A 23,899-nucleotide genomic window follows, 5' to 3' on the forward strand; every position below is an offset into this window, starting at 1 on the left:
CACCCTGCTTTGGTTTGGTTGAGAGGAAGCCACAAAAGCTAAACAAATGTTAGACAACACTCACACCAGCGACAGTTTTTCTGTTTCCTCCTTTATGCCATAACCAAAGCTAGCACCGTCACACTGTGTTGTAAAACCTGTTCTGGTTTTAGACAGTTTGGAGATACAAGTTTATTATTTTCCACAAACATGAAGGGCTGTTTTGTGACTAAAGCTAAGAGAAGTGATAATAAAGGCTTCTTTCTAAGGGGACACCATCACATATAGTGATTGTACTGACTCACTTTGTCCAGTGGCTGCTGGTCATCTAACTGGGCCAATATACCGTGGAAGTTGGTAAACTGTTGTTTTTATTGCTAATTATCAGATAAATTCATCCGTGCAACCCTCAGTAGCCTATGAGATGCCACTCCAGTGAAACAGCCTGTAGAGAATCAGTTGAATTGCTTTAAGTTTATGGGGTCAGTAAACCGAATGAGGATGCAGAGCATTACTCATTTAAACACTGCATCTTGCAAAGTAGCCCTCAAACCGGAAAAGAACACGAAAACAAACTATTTACCCAAAATGTCCCATCCAAATCTTTTGTAGTGCATCATTGATTATGACATGTTAAAATGTTTTAGCCCAAGACCAACAGCCACTGGATGAAGTATTTAATTTGTGCATTTATACCTGTAAGAATATGTGTTGTATGCTCTAAACATCTCTCAGATAGATGCAGTTGAATTAAAAAGTATTGCCCCTAATAGAACTACATGTTGTTACTTTTCATTCTAATTGGAAAATGTTTATTTCACTATGTAAATAGCCACTTTGTTATACTTTAAAAGCAGAACTCTATTTACTGCTTTTCATTATAAACCACCATTGGATCAAGTATTAGAGACACTTAATCATAATGCAAAATGGATGATTTGTGCATTTATAGCTGTACAAATTTTGCATAATGAGTAGTTTTACTTTTGTGTTTTTGTTTCCATTTATTGATGTTAATGCTCTTGTAATTTGGTTCACCCTTCCCCTTCTAATGCAGGACCGTCCTGGATACATATTTTGATGGTTCTGTACCTTTACCCACATTTTAACATTTGTAGGTTGGTAGAAATGTTCTCTATGCGGCTCATTTGTTCCACATCTGTATGTGAACATTCATGTTATCAACAGCATTAACAGTAGCTTGGTTCAATTAGTGCACAAAAGTACCTGGCAAACATTTGTAAAACTACTAATACATGCACCTAATGCTCAAGTAAAACTGCAAGTACTTGGCTAAAAAGTACTACAGATCAAGTAGTAGTACTGTTTAACATGCATTACTCTCAAGATAGTTTTTATGTGCTCCAAAATGTATAAAGCTGTATAAAGTACAGTTTACCACAGTACAGTAGTGTATTGAGCTTCATGCTGTTGAAAACCTGCATGTTCATGGAAATCTAAAAGTCGAGCGTGCATTTTAACAATAACAGAGCACCAAGTAAAGGTGGAGCTGCTTCACACCGTTTGATGTACTCCCAGGTGGTTAACTAGTGAGTGCAGCAGTAAAAATAGTTTAGTATGTAATTATGTTTCCATCTTGGTCATAGTGGAGTAACAGTAAAGTGAAAAGGAAGTAATCAATTAAGAACAAGCTCCACAAAAATTGAACCTAAATACAGCAATTGTACTAATATTGGGAAAGCATCTTAATTCCTAAATTAGAAATGTGCTAAAAACATGAAAATAATTCTGCACTTGAAGGTTTTGTTAACAATTAAAATGCTGGCTTTTTAATAATGCCAGAGTATTTCTACGTTTTACTACATTTACTCAAATACTTGTTTCACCACTGTCCAAACTCACCTTGTAGTTACTTTACACTTCTTGAAGTATTTCTCAATAGAGAAGTACTTGAACTTAGTGTTTCAGCCACAGAAAATAATTTGAGTGGATCTGTTTTGTAGTGGAGTACTTTTTGTCAGGCAAGTACTCGCACTTTTACTTGAATATCGCGTCGGCGCCCTTCAGCACACACAGATACTGTAAATGGGTTGCCAGATTGGGTCAGGGCCACCTGTCTGACTGCAATCCAACGACCAGCAGGCGGGAGCCACCAGCGCGGGTTTGCAGCGAGCTAGCGGGGGTAGCGGCCGCCTGGGTCGGAGGGAGGAACGGCGGCGCTCCCTTTGCCACACAAGTTATAAAATGCTATGTCAGTGCAGGCTGTTAATGTTACAGTTTAACGCAGGTTTTTTTTCCACCACCGCCGCCGCCGCCTCCTCCTCCTCCTCGGTCCACGGCTACTTCCTGGTGCCACAGAGAGAGGCAGTGCTGAGTTAAAGAGGCAGAAATACTGATAGAAATTCAGATAGAAAAAAAGCACACAGAGAAGAGAGGGGTTGGATACGCGATAGGAACAGTTGTCAGGATTCCCAGAAATTGAAAACCCTCTCTCTCTCTGCGTATTTGTGATATTTCTCCGCGTAACCGAGTCGTTTTTCTTCCCCGGGCTGCTCACTAACACAGGGCTTGGATGACGGTTGGCTGCGGCTAAAGCGGAATTGTAACGGGGGAACGTATTCCTCCCTCCGACGGACGAGCCTCGCAGAGATTTCCCCCCTTTTTTATTTTCCACTAGACTCATTCCCGTGTTCTTTTTTTTTGAAGCCCAACATCGTCCCAGGTGGTATTTTCTGTACATTTTTACGATTCCACAAGGAAGGGTTAGGGCGACGGAAGATGGGTTGTTTGGGCAACAGCAAGACTGAAGATCAACGCATCGACGAAAAGACACAACGAGAGACTAATAAAAAGATAGAAAAGCAGCTGCAGAAGGAGAGACAAGCGTATAAAGCAACACACAGGCTCTTATTACTCGGTAAGGCTCGTTTAAACGTGCGGGGCTGTCTGAAATGTAAGCTAAAGCCTTCCGTTTAGCGAACACGTAGCCCCATTTGACAGCGCTTGCAATAATATGTCATGGGGGTGGATATTGATGGAAGCCAAGCTCGGCCGGAGCCCACAATTAGCTGGCTTCGCTTCCACAACATATTTGAGGATTTCACGCTAACCGGGACGCGGCTGTTTGTAGGCATTTTACTTGACGGTCTCATGTGTTTGTTTGTGTGTGTGTGTGTGTTTTTCTCTGCTCGAAGGTGCGGGAGAGTCCGGAAAAAGCACCATTGTGAAGCAGATGAGGATCCTACACGTCAACGGCTTCAACGCGGAGTGAGTGGCTCGTCGATGCAGCTAGCCGCCGAGCAGCTACGCTAGCGGCCGGGGGCGAGCGCGGATGCGTGTTCCCGAGGCGTCGGGTTTATTTAGCGGCGCCGAGGCCGGAGCGTAGCCTCCGAGTGGGTTTTCCCAGGGCACCGCAGCGCCTGCTAGGCCCAGTATCCCGCGCGTAGCCGCTAACGCGGTCCCCGCCGCTCGCCGTCGCTCGCTCGCTCGCTCGCTCGCGCGAGCTGCCGTTTCCCCTCGTTTCTCGCACGCGCGAGCGTGTCAGTGTCGCACCAACGGCCGAACGAGTCCCCGCTCGCCGTTTCATGTGAGAGGGTAAAAGGTTGTGATCGACACGGGCCTATTGATGATTTGTTTTGCTGCAAGGCCTCGCATGGCATTGATCTCCGCTGTGGTCTATTTTAAACAGGCCCAGTGCATGTCAGCGTCCTGCAACTCTATGACTCTGTAGAAAATCAAACGGGGACCGGACTTTAGTGACCGAAATGCGTCATTATTCGTTTTTAACCTTTCAAAATGGAAGGAAATATCCTGAGTATATCACATGGTGTGACTTCGTGTTTGCGATTTATTTTAATTCTGGTGTTATTTCTACGTTACTTACTATTAGCGCATACGTTGTTACCATACTTACTTGATTAAATGCATAATTGTATTAAAAACACCCGGAACTCACCCCTGTCTGGATGATTAATCTTTTGTGGCTGATGTTTTCGTAACTGTTGCCTCACTTTTATTATGTCCCCATGTAGAGAAAAGAAACAGAAAATTCAAGATATTCGAAAAAATGTGAAGGATGCCATAGTGGTGAGTTTCATTTGTATTAATTACCAAATGTTCCTTGTTACAACAAATGCCACTGCAATCTCATTTCAACCATTGTAATACAGGCTCACGGTACAATCTGATTTTTAGCCATGTATTAACCCTGCTCAATTCTTTCTGCATTCTGTTTCTTCCTCCAACAACATGTAGACTATAGTGTCTGCGATGAGCACTTTAATACCCCCTGTCCCGCTAGCCAACCCAGAGGACCAATTCAGAATCGAATACATCAAAAGCATAGCACCTCTCTCTGACTTTGACTATTCACAGGTAAGATTAAAGTGTGTGTGTGTGTGTGTGTGTGTGTGTGTGTGTGTGTGTGTGTGTGTGTGTGTGTGTGTGTGTGTGTGTTGGGGGGGTTCTGAATGCGAGTATGTGTAATGATGTGTGTTTGCATTTATGTGGGTGTAATATGGTATGTGATGACATTGTTTTTAGGAGTCCTGTGACCAACGCTGTAGGTTCTTAGCAGTAGAGCAGCTGCTATTATGCTATAAAAGAACTCATGTGTCTTTATTCTACTTTGAGGCCATTTGGTTTGAAGTTAAAATTGGCAACAGTTGGTTGATTCGGGTGGTTGTAAAAGGCCTGATTTTCCTTTTGCCATGCACTGCGTCTTATGCTGATTTCTAATAAAGTTAAAGTACATGGGACACTTTATTAATAATGTGAAAGCTTTAATTTTAATTTCTAACATAGGAAAGTATTAAAATACTATTTCTGTATGTGTGAGTCACTGTCAGACTTAATCTCTTAGTCTGTTGGTTTGTATTTTTATATTTTGTCGTATTGAACTTGACACTGATCCTGATTCTCACGGTGTTAAAATTAAGATACTAAGCAGCATTTATGTTGCAGCTGATGTTTCTTATTTGGTCTGATAATGATCTGATCTAAAAACCAGTTAACCAGTAACATCAACAGCTTTTTTTGGCTTTATTAAGTACAATGATTTTGGGCAGCTCTCAAGGGACATGTTAATTCAAAAGCATTAGCTTGTAGTCTATGCTACACAATGTCTTAAATGTTTATATTTTATTCACTAGGTTGTGATATGTCATAGATTGTCCTCTTTGTTTCTCATTTATTTTATTCAGTGGCTCGATTGAGTTTGGAATATCCATCAGAATGTGGATTTGGGTGTTAATTTGCTGCCCGTACCTCGGTGAGAGCGTTAACAGGGTGGTGGTGGTCTGTACTGCTGTCCCCAGGCCCAGCCAGTCCAAATGAAACAACATGGCTCTTGTTGGAGCATCTGTGCTTGTCATCGGTCTCGGGCTTCAGTTGTGCCATCGGTGTCACCACTACATTGTCACTCAGGCCACCAGGCATGATATCTAATACAGTGGCGCAGGAACACAACCAATCATCAATTTGTGGGTTTCACCTGTTGGCGCCGTCTTGACTTGTGGAAGCATATTTTATCTTTTGGACAGATGATGTCATGGTGAACCAAAGTTCATTAGTTTTAAACCCTGAAGGGAAAGCCAGGCATTGAGAAACTTAATGGCTAGTGCATTTTAATAGCTCTTTTGTGATAAGATACTGCTGTGGACAGGAAGAAACAGATGATCCTCAACTTCCTATGCTTCTCTAATTTACTTCTTTACATGCATAGGTGAAGTGACTCATCAACGCATATACACATTTTTTTCCTGTTTAATATTAACATAAATGTTTTTAGTTTTAAGTTTAAATGGGAATAACTGACTTTTACAATGTTTTATTTCTCTATCTTCTGCCTCTACTGTAATTATGTTTAGTAAAATTTGGGATTTTGCAATAATGAAATATATTTTTTTAAACAAAATCTATTCATTTTGATGTGAATGGATATGCTTTGCTTTGATGTGCTTTAGACTTAGGAATCCTCTTTCACTACTTTCTCCCACCGTTACTTGGAATAACACACTTATGGAAAAAGTACAGATCCTGCTGGTCGTCTATGCAAATGGAAACAAATGCCATTGCGGTAGCTTTGCTTGCCACCTGCCAGCTGAAGTGGAGCAAATTCAAATGAGCCCTGCTACCTGTTTTGCACATACGCTCTATGTAACTTTTTGTCAGACGAATATAAACTTAATGATGTTACACTATAACTGTTTAGTGGGGTTTGAAAGCTGTTAATCTTTGGTGCGTTTTACACTGCCAACAGAAAGCGACAAAAACTTTATCTTTGCTGTAAGATATGAATTCTGGTTTGATTTTGCCTTGCTGTCAAAGGTGAGCTTATTATGTTCAGCCTCACATTTACCTCCCTATTGAGGTGGAGAGTTGCCGTAATAGTGAATCGTTTCAAACCTTAGGACACTCAGCCAGCAAGCGTATAACTTTATTTAATGTTGTCTGATTCACTCACTCATAATTATGACTTTCCAACATGACCTGGTTTGGGCTTCCTCTGTTGTCCACTACAGCCATGAAGGGTAGCACCTCTGCAGCATTCCCTTGTTGTTAGTTAGTAAGTTGTTGTTAGTTTACTAGTGATGAAGAGCTTGAGTTCTGGATTTTTTTATTTTTAGTTTTTTTCAAATTATTTTTTGAGCATCCATGATATGGGACGCTGTTCTTTCATAACACAGGTCCAACGACAGATGAACACCCTTAAAATTGATTTGGTTCTCCTCTATTTTTCTGTAGTATCACATGAAAGTCAGGTTGGGCTGTGCTTCTTATCTAATGTGTATATTATCTTTAAATCTAAAATATGACAGGATAATGATTTGCAGATGCTCTCGTTGGTTGTCTGGCTGGTTAAATATTGAGAGATTTGAGGTTGTTTCCCATCCCTGTACATTTTTTTTCCTAGGGGCTGCTAAAGCTGGACGCACTGTCCACTTGCTTAACATACAAGCCATTAGGTTGACTGTTTTGTTAAACTAACCTTAATATGATTTAGTCCAGTTGGTTTTGTCTGTCAGCCTGGCCTCATTCAAGTGAAATATAAGATGACATTTCCACTGAACCAGTACCTTTTGTCATGTTTGTGAAGTGGAAGTGAACTGGGAAAGGCAAAGGAAAGAGTTAAAAAAGCTTGTGTTAAAGCAAATTCCCTCCTGGTCTCTGTTATCAGTTCCTCTGTAGGGCACTGCAGCACACTGCATTTATTCAAAGGCCCAGTGTCACACGCCTCTGTGGAAAAGAGCCCTGAGGACCATACTCTGCTTTCCTCCCCTCGCTGCCCCTTCCACCCTCTACCCCTTGTCTTTGCTCCTTCAAGTCCTAATGCTTACTAGCTTTGTTGGGTCCTTCTTTGGGTTTCCAAGCCCCCTGTGTCTACTTGTAAAAAGCTGGTGAGGATCTGCAGAGTGAGCAGAAGAATGTAATCAGTGCTGTTGACTGTTATTGATATTAGTTAAGGTGGATGTTAAAGTTTGACTGTGACAGAACTGAAAGCAAACCGAGGCAGGACAAGGAAGAGAAGGCTTTTGCCCAATTTTCTTTGCTAATCTGAGATCAAAAGGTAAATGTTGTTACAGGAAAACTGAACCATGCTGAAAACTAAGTCTGATACTAACGTCTTTCATGGTTTTTGGCTTATTCCTGGCATTTACCTCAGGAGTGGTCCCACATTCGTCTTTAACAAAAACCAAACATAATTGTCTGCTATTGCGAGATTTTCTTGGCAGACTAGATCAGTGGATTTCCTCCACGTTGGACTTAATCACCGGATCTGCTGAGAGATCTCCTGGAGCATGTGATCATTTATCAGTCTCCTTCTCCGTCTCGCTCTCCCTGGTTTGGGGCTACTTTCACCCTCTCTCCAGTCAGAGCGCACAGCCAGTGCTGAGTGCAGAGAGTCATGTGGTGGTTCCAGGCAAGAGGAGGAGCCCATCCGAAAGACGTGCACAGGAGGCGACGAGGGATTTTAGCCCAATCATCTTTGTTTAGGGCATACAGAGAGTCCTGGGAAATGTCTCAAAGTCATTGATAAGAAGAGCTCCCCTCATAATGCTTCTCATTGTCCACACACAGGAAGTTGGCTGAAATGAGACTATTTATAGCCACCCATCCCAAGTCAGCCTATGGATGGATTCGGCACAGCAGGACTGCAGGTTATATTTGTATACTTTAGGGGATGTAATTGAATTTGTCCAAGCTGAATTAAGCTAAGGTGTGTAAGTATATCACACTGATGGCTTTTAGCCCAGAAATCAGCAACTACTTAAGCAGTTTATGGGATTTAATTTAGTTTTTCAGTCATAAACATAAATGATAATGTTGCTGTGCTGAGTACATTTTATTTCAATGTAGAAGAAGAATGGATAGGAATGCAACAATTAATTTTATGCAGCAATACCAACCAACCCACAGTCAAACCATAATGTGGTAAATATCTAAACTTCTTGCCATCTTGAGATGTTTGGCTGTTATGGCAAGGAGACGTTTAATTTTGGAGAGCACCATTTACATTAGGCCTCTGTTTAAATATACCCATTCTTTTGGGATAGGCACCCATATTGGACATTTGTAGTATTGTAGTTTGGTAATATTGTGAACCTTCTAGCCGTTGTTGCATTCCCCTTAAACCGTTACATCTAAGCTTTTATTCTACTTTACTTTGATAAAGGGTTAATGAAATACTAAATTCAAATTCTGACAGCATGAAGAGAATGCAGACGATATTTGTCTGAGGACGTGTTTCTTAAAATGTACTTCGTGGGCCCTTCAAGGACTTGTGGGGAATCTGCTTGTTAACTACAAAACTCAAGGAGGCATGGTTAGCTTGGCTTATCTTGGTGTAAAGGCTGAAGCAAGGGGAAACTGCTAGCCTGGTTCTGTCCACAGTGAAAGAAATGCATACTCACACGTTTAAAGCTCACGAGTCAGCATTATAGAGCTTGTTTGTTTGTCCATAAACAGAGATGTAAGAACAGTTCTAACAGAAATCCTATACTGTAACTGTTTCATGATGAACAGCTGTTTATGAATCTAGCAACAATCGTGCCAAATTATACATCACGTCCCTGTGTGGGCTTAGGAAGGTGTTCATGGTCCCAGGTAGCTGTTTGTTTAGTTACAACTTGTTGAGTAAGCTCTTCTACTACTTGTTCTGCTTCTGCTGGTGGTGGTGGTTAGGCAAATCTTCAAGCAGCTTCTTGAGACTAGATCAAAAGTACATTTTTTTGTGATTATTCATTTTGTGTGTGTGTGTGTGTGTGTGTGTGTGTGTGTGTGTGTGTGTGTGTGTGTGTGTGTGTGTGTGTGTGTGTGTGTGTGTGTGTGTGTGTGTGTGTGTGTGTGCGTGCAATGCATTGCTCTAAATTTGTGTGTGTGTATTTTTTGGATGTTATGTCATTTATTTTAGGGAGGACTGATCTGTAATCAGTCGCATATATATATCTGACGCATATATTTAAATGGGTTGAGTTTATAAAAGACAAGTAACAATTGCTTAATACCTCCTATGAGGAAAAAATCAGGAGTGTTTTTACTTTCCTTTTAATTGTACGTTCATTGCTAATTTCCCTTTTTTTCCTCAGGAGTTCTTTGATCATGCGAAGAAGCTGTGGGACGATGAAGGAGTGAAGGCATGCTTTGAGAGGTCCAATGAGTACCAGCTTATTGACTGTGCACAATAGTAAGTTAAACTTTTTTTACATGTGTTTTGTGTTGTGATTTTGAGCGTTGTGTACTAAAATGACACAGTTGTTCATAACTGCATGACTTATGTAATCAGTCATCTGTACTGGCAGCAAGACAAGTAAGAGAGATGATTTAACAGCCGGCAAACTATTGTCACATCCTTGATGCGTCCATCCTCTTTGTGTTTGAGGTGAAAATTGTGCGTGTGTGCTTGTGTCTTGTCATATGTGACTGTGGCTGAGATGTGTTTACACTGGGTGTGGCAGAGCAAGCAACAGTTGTAGTCTTTGGAAAACGGGACATATATCTCCTCACGTCTTTGTGTTTGACATTTGACAGTTGCTAAGACAGGCTTTGGCCTGTATTAAATGCTTGTTGAATGCACTGGACTCGTCTCATGCAGGTGCTGTCTTAAAAAAAAAAATACAAATTCTCTACTTAAAGTATTCCTCGCTCCAGTGTTGGAAGTGGAAATGATCAGTCTGTGAAGTTAATAGTCTACATTTCAACGTGTCTGGCTGGACAAAAGCTAAGTGGGTCATGATTTTGGCCACCATGTGTATAGTGCTTTACTTAATTCTATTGTACTTCAGATAGTGTAGTTATGAAACTGCTGATAACTACAGTGTGGCAACACACAGAAACTGATTTCTCTTTGCACAGTTGTAATTCTCCACCTGTACCCTGGGTCACTATAGGGACTGGTTGTACACAGTCAAGAGCCCCTCTGTTGTCAGTAAAAGGAAGTTTGGATATGCAAAGCCATTCACTGATTACAGTGCTGTCCTTCTGCTTCCTCTCTGACTCACCTCAGGATTCAGGTGTAAATATGAGGACATGTACATGGTACTATACACACTCAAACGTGCACAGGAAGTTGTCCCTCTCATCCCAATCTTAGTCCTCAGACAATGGTTGCCTTTGACTGACATAATAGTCCTCCATTATATGGCTGTAGCATTTTAGCAGAGCGTGTCCTGAAAATGGCTTAAACATAAATTTGACTTTGGTTTGTGTCTTCCCTGGTTTGTGTGGCTGAAAGCAGTTTCCATAGAATACAGAGAGTTAGTCAGGTGATGGTTGGAGAGTCACATGAGTCTGTAAGGTGGAGCTGTTACAGTTCATGGCCTGTGTTTGTCTTTGCTCGTCTCATTAAGTCTCTGTCTGTCTGCAGTGAGGTTACACTGTATGATTTAAAGAGCGATGACCAAAAATATTGTGGCGTAAACAGTTAAAACCTTTAAAGTTGTTGTTCTTGTTACTGCTCTGTGTGCGCAGTGGTCTTCTGAATGCCGAAATACGGCAAGAACTGAAAACACTGAACACGCTAAAGATGAAGCACTAAAAATACAGCTGTCTTGTAAAATGAGTAAACATTAACAGAGTGAAATGAAGCAAATGGACACCATGTAATATTTAAATTGAGACATACTGGTTTATATGTGACTTCAGTGTTGGTACAGTGCTAAACTTGCTTGTGGTCGGTTGCTGCGCAGCTACATTTTAGCATTGGAGTTATGACACTGATCGTTTAAGTCTTGAATTTTTCTAAATTACTTATTATTATGATGCATAATCATAATTTAGGGACTTATGTAGTCAAGTCATGATAGTTAAGGAGTTTTTTTGCTTGTGTGGGTTTTTCTCTCCATTGATTGATGTCTTACTTTTGTCAGACTACACAGCCTTTCATTTTTCACTTCCTCTCTGTTTTTACCTCAGTATGAACTCTCTTGGATGAAGGACATTCATGGATACTCTGACCTACATTGTCGCAACCTGTCTGCATGTTAAGACTCACATCCTCACACCTATTGTTGTTGTTGACCACTGAAGTACCTTAATTGTTCTCAGTCACTATCCTGGAAGTAGCTAAACGCTGGCACACAGCCTCAGCAGCCGACTGGGTTAAAGAGGAGGGAGCAGTGTGCGTAGCTTTGTTTTTTTTTTTTTGTTTTTTTTTTTTTTATACATTTCTGGCATTTGGGTAGTAATATTCTTAGTGAATGGCTTGTTATGTAGCTTCTGCGTTTTCTCTAGGTTTAACAAAGATGTGTGGTTCTGATCCCATACTCCTCCTTATGATCCAAAGTCAGTCCAGGAACTTGTCTTTTAATCTTTTACTTTTTTTTTCATATCTGCTCACATATTTTGTGTATTAAGCTTCCACTGACTTGTGTTTTTGTATTAACCTACATCTTGAATTGCAAATGTGATAAGAGGGCTTTCAGTTACTCTTAGAGTAAATTAAAGAGGAAGTCGGCCTGCCTGTCTGTTTGTTGGTGGAGCAGATTAGCAGGCTTACATGCTAACAGTCAAAGACAATAGACAGAGATCTGATAAATGCACTGTCACATCTGATAAGGAGACCCAGCTGTGTGTTAAAGTAGCATTGGAATATATGTGTGTTGTCCTTCACAGACCTTCCTCCACTGGTAGATATTTTTCCAGCAGGCCTAATGCCGGGTGGCCCATCGAACAAAGGCACAGGAAATAAGTTTGGGCCGATGGTGAACTCTTGTTATGCCAAAGAGCATGTCTGTATCGATGCTGAATCCTGTCACCCATTGATCCACCCTCTGCATTGCACATTTATACGTTTTAAGAGCACAGATATATGTCTGCCAGTTGATTGATTATAAGCTATTTTCAGCTGCAGCAGGCTGGTTCCATTGCAGTGCCTTGGATGTGTCAACAGCAAAATCAAACACTTTTTCTCACGCAAATCTGAGCTCCCAGTCCTCTCGCTTTTTTTTTTTTTTTTCGTGAGTGAGTGAGTGAGTGTTGAACATTACACTGTTCACGGCACAATTCATATATACTAAGGTATTTTTAACCATAGAGTTTATAATTGTTATTCAGTGTTATATGCTGTTTTGGCTGGTATGGATATATTATTTCTGAATTGCCATGGACTGTGACTGAGATGCCGCTGAATTGAACTGGCCCAGAGTAGATCAGCCTGGGTGGAGATCATGCTTTAGCTGGAGTCGGGGGGTGTAACTGAAGAAATTAGGCTATGAAGCAGCAGAGCAACGCAGTCGGTTTATACCCGCAGTAAGAATAAGGCCTGGGACGAAAGCGGATGCTGAATACTGGGCATTTTGATCAGCATATCAAATTTGTGTATCGCCAAAACAAGATGAGTGGCCCGTCGTATCTACACAGACAATTGCTTTAATAAGAGGTTAATTTTCACAACGTTATCCTGTGCTTTCTCGTGCACTCGTAAGGGTGTAATGCCTTTTTGTGTCCGTAGTCGTGGATACCTCTGGCTTTGGGAGGACGACTACAGTAGGAATTTGATTATGTTTGTTACATAAACTGGTATTTTGTAGCCCAAATTTATATTTAACAGTGGCCATTCAAATGTCATATACTGTGAAGTCTCACACTGACGCTGCTGTGGATTTGGAAAACATTTTTTACATGATAATCACGACCGCACATGAAATTCTTAAATGGTCTCTAAACTTGTCAACTTCATGGGATAAGTTTTATGTTGAATGGAGCTTTGATAACATTTGTATCTTAGGCGTGTTTTATCTGGGGATGTGATGCTGTGCAGATGACCAAGGATGGAGAGCTACAGTTGGGATGAGATGGCTCTCCAGCGGCCCTAGACCCAGAGTTGGAGCGTGGCTGTGCATACAGACGTCTAAGTCTGGGCCTGGGTTGTGGCCTGGGCCTGGGCCTGGGCTGGGGCTAGGGTGTAGTGCTGGTCACGGGACTCTGTCACCAGCCTGGGGGCCACTGACACAGTCATCTGGAACAGTAAAGTGCTAAGAATGGTGGGCATTGTCAGCCAGCGCAAGCCCCTGAAGGGCCTACAGAAACAGAGGGGCTACGCTTGGCAAACAGTGGTTGTCCTCAATAAGGAGCCTCTTCTGTTCACGGAAGAGCCTCAGAGAGTGATATTTATACACTGGCTGCATGTCACTGCTGCGTGTTTCTGTCACCTATAAGTTGTTTGTGTTTCAGCTTGTTTAATGAAGAAAGACAAACCCAGTAATTCAGACGGGCTGAACTGTCTTCGTAGCTCTGTGCGTTTTAAAAGCGTGTTTGTTGTTTTCAGCACAAAAAGTCAAAACGGCATACTGAATAGTGTTAAACCCTTGGTTTTTTAATATGTGCCACATAATGAGTGCCACAGTCATTAGGGCCTGTGATGCTGGCTGTAAAGTTAAGTCACACAACAAAATCGGTGATGGGCTGGTAATTGGAGGACTAAAGGGGGAAAAGGGCAATTTTTAATTAGTTTGGTGTGAATTTTGTCGTCTTCGCCTTTTTCTGTTTGTAATTCTTTTCATTGCAAAAAATTAACCTGTTTCTACAGACAATTTGAAATCATTTATAACTAAAATAGTTGAAACCAAAAAAATATAAAAGGCCTTAATCCAGATTAACAAAACCTTTGTGTCGCTAGCTAAAATCAGATGACCCTGCCGTCAGCTGACTGAGGAATAATCAAAAGGGCACTATGGAAGTGTTTGTTTGAATGTGTTTCCGTGTATCTCCGGCTGTGTAGTGGGTTTGTGTGCATGATTTCTGAGGAAAGGGAAGAGGTCGTTTTGAGCTGAAGAATCTGATCTACTGGAAGCTCAGTGGGACTCCGACTGCACAAACCACTGTCCTTAAGGTTGTTGGAGCCCCCTGTGGGACCAGCTCTCTCCCACTATCTTTCTTGTCTCTCTCCCGTTCTCTGTCTGTCTGTTCAGTCGTCTCTTGAGGCCAGAGAGCGATAGCAGAGAGGATGTTACAGAACACATGTTGTTCCCTATATGAAACTTTTTAGACACGGTATCGGTTAACATCTTTTAAATTTACCAGTATGCTCATTAACTGGTAGTGGCTTTTCTGTGTCATATTTGGGTGCTGTGAATATTGCAGCTATTGTAGATAATAGGTAAAGAAGGCTCTCAGCCCTGTCTGGGTATTTGGGAACCGCTGAGAGCGGCTAAACCCGGTCAGCATAACATGCTACAGCACATGTCACAAGATGAGCTATGATGTTTCATCTTGTTTCTAGAGACCATCCAGCCTGAAATCCAGTGTGGCTCGATAGCAAAACGCGTACATGCTGCACAGTCTGTATCAAAATGTGGAGAGTCTGAAAACTAGCTTGCCTCACCGATCTTAAAATGTGAACAGGGTTGCAGAGAAAATGGGAATTTATGTTCCACTTAAAGGGGAATTGCAGCTATAAATAGCTTTTTATTTTTGGTTTAAAATGTGCGTCCATTTTAAAGGACAGACAGAGACACAGAGAGGCCGGTGAATGGCGGATATCTGTGGGTCTGTGCTGACACACACACACACACACACACACACACCTTTCTCTGTGACACACATGCATATACACAGTGCTGTTGGCTGGGAGAGTAAAGGCACAGACTGCTGGAGGACAGCAGTGGCGCTGCAGGTCCCCTGCTCAAAGATTGTGGAATGGTCGGCCATAGACCACCCCCCCATTCCTCCCCTCTCCGCCTTTCTCTTTACTGAGTATCCCCCCCCACCTCCCACCCCGCTCTCTTTTCTCCCCCTCCCCTTCCACCCCCCTTAGAGCTTATGTAAACTAGCTGTGGAGCCAGGGCAAGCTGAGGCTATTTTTAGCTGCAGCACTGCAGAGCAGAAACTGGCGGAGGGTCACGTGTGCGCAGCCGAATCAAAGGGAGTATCCCGGCAATGCGCTGTAAACAAAGGGAAGGTCAGTAGCAGAAGGTGAGACACAAAACGCCTCTGTATTGGTTTTGTGCATGAGTGGCTGTGCACTGCCTGCCCATACCTCCTCTCCTCGTAATACCCTGCCAAAAACGAGTCACTTTGTGTACGAACGTCCCCCTCCCCACAAACGCACACATGCACAACTCCAGCGTTTCTCCCCTGCTAGACACAGAGAGAGGAGCTGAATTGATCAAAGCAGGGTCTGACACGCGAGGAGACATTTTGCTGTCTAATCGTGACAGGGGCTCCCAGCTCCACACTCTTCCTGTTGCCTATCAGTACCAGCAACAGCAGACTTGAAGCCACACACAATTCATCAAGACCCGCACGCACACATGCGTTGAGCATCGACAGCAGCGCGTTCTCTGTCACACAGGGATTTTGTGCCCGTGCTGCCTGCCGAGAGCTTGGCCTGGTTGTGTAACGCAGCTCAGGTCGCGGAGGCGCTAGGCCCCGGCTAGCAGCTAGCGGAGTCCAGCCACACCCAGGCAAAATGTCTCTCTCCACATCAACCACTAGTCAAACAAGCCTCAACTTTCACCTCGCGTGGAATGTGGCCAGAGGGGGGCACGGCTATTTATAGAAATCTTTTTCTATTTTTCTGTCACATCGGTTTGTTTGCCTAGACATTTTGAGCCGTTGGCTGCTTTATCAGGCTAGACTGAAAGGTAGCTTGGAGGCTAACTTGGGTAAACATCGTGCCCCGGCACAAGCTGTAGTTCAGCACCTTTTTGGTTGGATTAGTTATTGTTGTACTGTAGGTGTTCCTAACCTGGAAATCTGGAGGGACTTTAACCTGGTGATGACCACCAAATGGATCCACCCAGTCCAGTTCTTTTCTTATATGCCGCATCAGGGGAACATCTGGTTTCTGTTTGTGACTTATTTTGGTTTTTCAAAGTGATACTGTATTGTACTGTACCAATATTGATTTAGACATGTCAGTCCACACCTGCTATGTTTGTACAGCTGCTGCAAGTTAAATAAAAGTACAAACTAGTGACATATTACTTGTTAATTTGTCTTCCTGTTCCTGTACGCACATAAACATTGAGAAAATTATGATAACCGGTTAATTCTTTTTAATTTGGAAGATTTGGTGCTTTGTTGTAAAATTCATTTAGGTTTTTAAATTGTAATTTAGCTATTTGTTGTATAATTAATAATGAAATGTTTACCTACTGAACAGCCCTAAACAGCTTCTGTATTAAAAGGCCTGATGCTAGTGTGCTTTAAATAAACCTGTATCTGCTGAAACTGACCAGTATATTTAAAAAGTGGATGTGAAACGCAGCATGAAGATTTTGGTGTAGTAGTGGAGTGAAATATGGAGATGACTGCATCTGCAAAGTGATTAGTATTATAGCTTATCGAAGTGGTTTAACTGGTGTAATATTCAGCGGGGGGGTGTTTTGACTCCTTACCGGTTCACACTGCACAGTGTTTTTTGTATAACATCCACAATAATCATCACCACGTTCAACTGTGTCCAATTTATCACAACCTGCATCTGCCTGTTTGTGGCTGCCTGACCTGCTTACACACACACACACACACACACACACACACACACACACACACACACACAAGCCAGTACAAAGCGTGTCTCTGCTTTGTCTTGATGTATGGAAGAGTCAGGGAATGGAAGGATACAAGTGCAGCCTGGCTTGGAAAGAGACAGGGATAAATAGAGAGAGAGAGAGAGAGAGAGAGGAGTGGTATGGACTGACTGGGGTTGCCATAGGAACCCAGCTGCTAAAAGCAGGCAGGGTCATTTTGGAAGAGAGGCTGTGTGCAGCAAGAGCGAAGGGATGCCACCCACAGGCCAGTTTGGGAATTAAACAAACAGGCCAGTGCAGCTTAGTTCCTGATGAAACTCCGTCAAAAAACTTGACGTTTTAAATAATTAAATAAAGAATTAAAGCAGAAAAGAGCTTGTTTTATTGAGCATACCTTCCTCCCTGAGTAGTTTGGAATTAAGTTGTATGTTTATGATCGCTAGCTGGTTCAGCCTGAACTCTTTGGCTTATGCAACGTGCCCTAGCATTGTAGACCTCCCTGTCTGAAATTAGTTGTTCTTTATTGACTTTTGATTAGGAGAAAAGAGGAAAAGCTCATTTCACTGGGTCACTGGTCGACTTCAAATTTGACACGGAGGCTGCGGTTGTTTACAGGGTAGAGAATTGAAACCTAATCGATAGTGTTGATTAGACTATTTTTACATGGGTTTTCTATTTTTGGTGCAGACTAATTCAGTAGCTGACGGTGTATTGATACTGGACTTCAATATTATTTAGAGGAACACATAAGTCAATTTCACTGCGAGAGCTGCATTTGAGAGCGCCACATGGGACATGGTTCAGACGTGACGAGGCCCCACTGTGTTTCAAACACTGAATTTGGGGGCCGACCCTATTTTAAGCAGAGGTAATTTTATGGTCCATGTGGACAATGAACAGATACAAAAGACATTTTTTATACAACACCTTTAAAAACTATGACTTGATGCGGCCCTGGAAGGTAAATTGGTGGACCTGAGATAAAGCAGGGACTTCTGTTTACACGAGCGTTGGTTTGACTTTCAGGAGTGTCTCCATTCTTGCTCGTATATTTAGGAAGTACCCACTGAGCCGTTGATGGATTTGTCTAGTTCCAGATCCATCTCCCTAACTTCACAGTGTTCCTGTTTGGATGGGCGATTTGAACCCCAGGCTCAGATCTTTCCACCAGGTGATCAGGATCCTGCACAGTTCCAGCTTTACTTTGTCCTGTTGAATGTCGCTCCGTGTGCTGTAGCAGCTTAATACCGTTCACACAGTTAGTGTTACATGATGAGCTGTGTTTGTTGGAATACTGGAAAACTTCTAATAAAAGACAAATGAAGCATAATTGAAAAGGAAGTTCTTGAGCTGAGATGTTAGATTTCTATTTGACAGGACCATTATTTTAGGTATTGTCCAAATAGAACTGAAATGGTTTAGGTTTCTCTGAAATGTGGAGAGAATTGCAGTTTGAGAGAAACTGATGACTTCAGTCAGTAAGTGACTAAAAAACATTTTTTTGGGGACCTTTTTTTTTTCAAATAAATACTTTTTTGTTCTGTTGGTACATTTTAAAAAACCTGAGTAATAGTAAATATACAACTGAGGAAAATCTCCAGGCAGCAACATTGTGAAAGTGCTGCTGTCCTGCAGTGGGTTTTACAATACCAGTCAGATGGAGACTAAAGTGAAAGTCCATTATGTTGGCCCGAGTGGCTCAAAATATGGAAACTATTGATCGCATTTCTGTGTACTGCTAATTAAAGATGGTCCACTATTTGTAAAAAGTCAACCCAATTATCAAATGAGCACATGAGTCTGGGTGCTACTGTTGGCATGAGGGCTGCTCATCTGCTGGGGGTGACTCTTTCCAGCCAATATTTCAGAACGTGCTCTTTTTACAGTCTCTTACTCTTGTACATGCTTGCTAGTCACTCAGTATATACTCACATCTGCTGTTTATTTAGCAATACATGTATTTACTCTATTTGTACCTTGTATTTGTATTGACGCCTCTTGTGGCACAGGACTTTCTGTGGTCTGGTTAAGGGAGAGGACCCCATGGAGCTGGGTGACCGGTGTCCTTGGTATGAAGTGTTGCTCCACCACCACCACTGTGTTCTCTCGGCCCATATTTAAGCCCAGTGGGCAGCAACATGGGACCTGGACCACGTGGATGTGCCCCTCAGCCTCCATTGTGTGTGGGGCTGACTTTAAACTGACTGTAGCATTAACAGTAGTCTTTGTATCCAACTAACTAGCACCTAGTTGACTAGAACGAATTACCCGGTCGCCTCTCTGGATCCAGTTTTTCTGTCATTCAGTCTGAGGCTTTGAAAAACGGAGCCAAGTCAAGTGATGCTGTCCAGAACAAAGCCTATACACAATACCACAGGCTGGCCACATTGAGGCCAATGTGTTTTGGTTAAATTCAGAGACAACCCGGGCCCGCAGACACAAAGGGAGAGACCGTAGTAGCAGAGAGAGTAGTGGATTTTTAAATTTAACCTGTCAGTGCGGAGCAAATCGTCATGGAATACTAAAAGGCATTTGGGTGTGTGGGCGGGTGCAAGGATAGAAAGATAAGTCAGTAACTACAGCTGGAGTGATGCAGTTTAGGACAGTAGGAGAATCTAGAGGAAAAACAAAGACACGTACAGTAGTTTTCCATGTATGAACCATAGTAAGAACTGTCCATTGTTGCCCAGCATGACCTCATCAAATTGTGATTTTAGTTTGGGAAGGAAACTAATGAAACCAACGCAAACCACAGATTCCCTGGATCTGAAACGCAGCTTGCCTGTTTGCAGCCAAACAGCTGTAGTGACTGAAAGGTGCACCCAAACCATTTGATAAGGCGCTATCTGGAAGGCCACTCGGTAGTCAATGTTATCTTACCACATTTTTCCTGGATCCTTGTTATATTTTGTGGCTGCTCTCTGGCTAAGGGAACTATATTTGGCTCTCCGGTCCTCTACCAATACTACTTCTGTCACATGGCAGTCACAAAGTGCTCAGTAATTATAACCTCGCAAGGTTTCGGCGAGGAAAGCTGACTAAAAATACTCCCACAATGCTGCAGTGATGGGACGAAGGCTGAGCTTTTGGATATTGTGCCAGTGTTGTTTTAATCACATACAGGCTGTATATGTGTTTAAGTATGGTCTGATGGTCTGCTACTCGCTTTCAGAGGAGCACAAAATGACAAACACATTTAATTAAATGTGTGGTTTGGATCTTGAACCATCAGACTGCATGACTTCAAAGCCAAATATCTGCATTGCTTCATGTTGAGATGCTTTGTGTTTTGTTTTTGGATGGGGGGTGTTTTGAAACACAAGTGGTCATCTATTAAGTATTTAATTAATTTCTTACTTGCTTGTTAATTACTTTAAATGCTAAATTCCAAGATTTGAGTTTGTAGTTTATCAGCCTTTTGCTTTGTAAAGACAAGGTGAATAGTTAAAAGATTAGAAAAGTCAGTTAGAAGTCGTATCGTTACAAATACAGTTGTATCATAGCGATATCAGCGTTTAGTCTTGTCTTCCTTTTTTCATTCTTTGTTTGTTTTCTTGGGAAATATTTTATTGTTTCTCTTACTATTTACAAGTTGGCAACTTCTAGTTATTCCATGTCCTGACAACAGTACAGTAAAGTGGACACTACTCTGATCTAGAATAGCAACGTTTATCTCGCCTTCAGGACGTTTTGTCCTGTTTTTTCTTTTGTAACGTTCGAGTTCTGCATTTGTACTTTACTGAGTATTTGACTGAGTCTGATCTGTAGTGTTATAATTAACTGTGTTTTAGTGAGTCCCCCTTGTTTCTGGTCCATGTCCATATGTTCTTAACCAAATAACCTGCTGGCCACAGAAGACGCCCTGCTTCACTCGCTGACTAAGTCGAGTCCTTATCTTGTTGGCAAGTACCCGTTCTTTCAAAACGGACGACGTTTCCCTTTATCTGCACACACTATCAATACTGTCATATCGCACAGCCCTAAAACAAGATATGAAAAATATGTGTACCTGTTCATCAAAGCATCTTTTATAGAGCTACCACTAGTGGTCATAAACTTGTCAGAATCCTCTGTGTCCAGAGAGGCTAAGGTTCAGAGGTCCTTCGGTTCACGGTTGCTTGGCTTAGAAGTAAAAAAACAAATTAAAGATGCTGTGTGGAGCTAAACGTGGTTACTTTAGACTGATGTGCTCATTTTATAAACATTAACTAAAAGAATGATTAAACATTTAACCACTAGATAATAAAACAAGTTTAGAGAGCAGAAGAGTGAGTGTAGAAAGCTAGTTTTATACTAATGCTGTGCTGTATAGTTTAATCTAACTTGTTTTTGTGGGAAGCAGAAATTACTTCATTGATATTCATTTTAATTCCTTTTCCACATGTTGGTGTTTTTGGTCATACAGTGGTTTCATCTTCTCCATGTCCCTGAACTGTGAGATTGTCTTGTCTTTCAGGAATAGCCTTGCTTCTTTTGAGTGGCCTGAATGCAGCACAAATACAGTTGGTGTGATAAAACATTTGTCAGAGCACATGAGCAGTGTCTCTGTTACCTAATGCTTCATAAAAGGCCATTTATTCTCAATTATTTAATATTCAGTGGGTGTGCTACTTTTAGGGACTGAATCGGGCATCGGCTATTCCTGGTTGGAATCAGACAGAAACTCAAACCCAGCTGATGAATATTGTGTGCATCAGGTTTCTTGCGTCTGTCTTGTCTTGACCTGTGACGTCCTGAAGCCTCAGATGGTTTGGGGAAAAAACGAGGGATGGTTAGACGTTTGCTCCACATCTGTGTCCTACATACCAGACTCACCAACTTCAAGTATGGGCTGGTGCCTCTCAAGGATCACCGCCTACACCCAGATCTCCTCTACTGGGGTTGAACATATGTTTAGTTGTGGGCCACACATTTCATTCCCACGATTGTACAGCTGCAATGATCCCATTTTGCCTTTTGTGCTTAAATATACTTTAGTAATTCAATCAACTCTGACTCCAGTAGTGTAGCAGTAGTACTGTCAACAGTGTTTATTTATTCTTCGACCCCGTTCTTTTGGAGCCATAGAATAGACACTGATGGACCTATAGTAAATCAGTTCAAGGACTCTTTTGGCCTAATGGTTTAATTTATGTGTGTATGTAGAACACACGAGTCACATTACAGCTGTTCTCCTGTTAGGACTGTGTTTTTGCAGTGTTTCGGGCTCTGGGACGGTCCCTGGGCCTGTGTGGCCGCGCGTCCCCGGCCTCTGTGTCCTCAGCCTGCCTGCCGTGCTGCAGAGAGGCCCAGTCCCTGCTGCTGCTCCTACTGCCGCACATGCTGTCTCAGTAGTGAAGAGAGGGCAACAGCGAGCTGTCTAACCTCCACAATCACCGCCTTATGTAATACTCTGGCTAGAGACAGACCAAAATAGCCCGGACTGAGCAGCCCTGCCCTCTTGTGGCGACTGGCTGTCCTAACACCGGCCTGCTGAGGCTGTAAGGACTCAGACATGGCGCCTGAGCTGTGACTCAATGCTAATACTTTAGTTTTGTCTATTGTTGAGTGTTTTTATGGAGGTATTGTAGATTCTTTGTTGGTTTTACTGAATGGGGACAATAAATTGTTATATGTTAGTAATAGAAATGCATAGTTCATAATCTGAGCCTGCTCTTTTTCTTTGTTTGCAGTTTCCTGGACAGAATTGACTCTGTCAGACAAAGTGACTACACACCAACAGACCAGGTGAGTTTTCCTGCTCATCTGATCAACATAAGAGCTATGCACCACGAAGCCATATGTTCCTCTGAGCTGCTTTCTCTTCTCTTGTCATGTTCTACAGGACCTGCTACGCTGCCGAGTGTTAACTTCAGGGATTTTTGAGACGAGGTTCCAAGTAGATAAAGTGAACTTTCAGTAAGTTCTTGCCAAGGACATTTAATTCCATTCAGCTACATTTCATTTGAGCCATAAACCATAAACCCTGAGAAAAGTCTCCCATAGACATCACTGTTGTCAAAGTCCTGCTTTAATAGAAGGACTTTTAAAAGTAATGGATTAGACACACACCCTGTGAAGGAAATGTTCTCTCCTGTTCACATCCGGTGTTACATTCTGTGTTTTGCAGCAACGTTTCCTAAATCTGTCGCCCAGTGCTGAAAAGCCAATTTGCCGGGCGTTTTCCTCTTTCTGCCAATGATTGGCTCTGTAAAAACACTGCTTTGTTTCTTTTTTCGCGTCATTACTGCTCCAAATATCGTAGTTTTCAGATGTCGCTTGTGGCTCTGAGTGCTTTATATACCACAGCCTTGTGTTACCTGCCTGAAATGTCATGAGTTCGTGCCCTGTGCCCCTGAACTTAAAAACTCTAAACCCCAGCGTCCTCAGTTGCTGGAAGCTGAGGCAAATGTAACGGGAGTCTGGCTGGTGATGTCTGACGCAGTAGGTACTGGCTTCAGTTATAAAAACGCTGATAAAGAGTAGAGTAAATGTTTTGTAACTTCTTTGATTGTCAGAAAATGACCCGCCTTCTCCAGACACAACAGGCTTGTTTCACAATCTGAAACAAACCTTTGTTTCAAATTATATCATCCCATGTGATGGATAATGCCGCTCTAGGACATGACTCTCCAGCAGGTTGTGCAGTTGTAATTCTGCTTTGATGACTTCCATCGAAGTTGGTACCCACTTCTTCTTAGAATTAATATATTAGTTGATGGTTCACTTGTTCTATAGAGTACCTGATGCTCTCTGTCCTGGTCTACCCGACGCATCAACAGCATGTGACCACAAGAGGGCAGCAGTTGGTGTTTTTGCAGTGTGTTACAATATTTTGTGTCCTTCACAGTATGTTTGATGTTGGGGGCCAGAGAGATGAAAGGAGAAAATGGATCCAGTGCTTTAATGGTGAGTTGCCTGTTTATGTGTGTGTGTCCCAGTATGACAGAGAAATAAAATCACCCGTTGCCCAGAGAAAGAATCGCCCCTCAGTCAGTCTAAAATAT

The 23,899-nt window shown here is 42.2% G+C and overlaps 1 protein-coding gene across 2 annotated transcripts in view; it reads left to right on the forward strand.

The window, feature by feature from the left end:
- LOC114844805 (guanine nucleotide-binding protein G(olf) subunit alpha) overlaps positions 1–23,899 on the forward strand; it is a 32,659-nt gene that overhangs the window by 5,527 nt on the left and 3,233 nt on the right. The window contains exons 1-8 of one of the 2 annotated variants that reach the window (XM_029132419.3): positions 1,359–2,857; positions 3,135–3,207; positions 3,972–4,026; positions 4,195–4,314; positions 9,528–9,625; positions 22,586–22,640; positions 22,738–22,811; positions 23,743–23,801. In XM_029132419.3, coding sequence (XP_028988252.1) covers positions 2,719–2,857; positions 3,135–3,207; positions 3,972–4,026; positions 4,195–4,314; positions 9,528–9,625; positions 22,586–22,640; positions 22,738–22,811; positions 23,743–23,801 — 673 coding nt within the window. In that variant the 5' untranslated portion in view covers positions 1,359–2,718. Of the gene's footprint in view, positions 1–1,358; positions 2,858–3,134; positions 3,208–3,971; positions 4,027–4,194; positions 4,315–9,527; positions 9,626–22,585; positions 22,641–22,737; positions 22,812–23,742; positions 23,802–23,899 lie in introns of those variants that run through there. The other variant, XM_029132418.3, reaches the window with a different exon arrangement.

The sequence above is a fragment of the Betta splendens genome, chromosome 17 (assembly GCF_900634795.4).
Source record: "Betta splendens chromosome 17, fBetSpl5.4, whole genome shotgun sequence".
NCBI classification, from domain to species: Eukaryota; Metazoa; Chordata; class Actinopteri; order Anabantiformes; family Osphronemidae; genus Betta; species Betta splendens.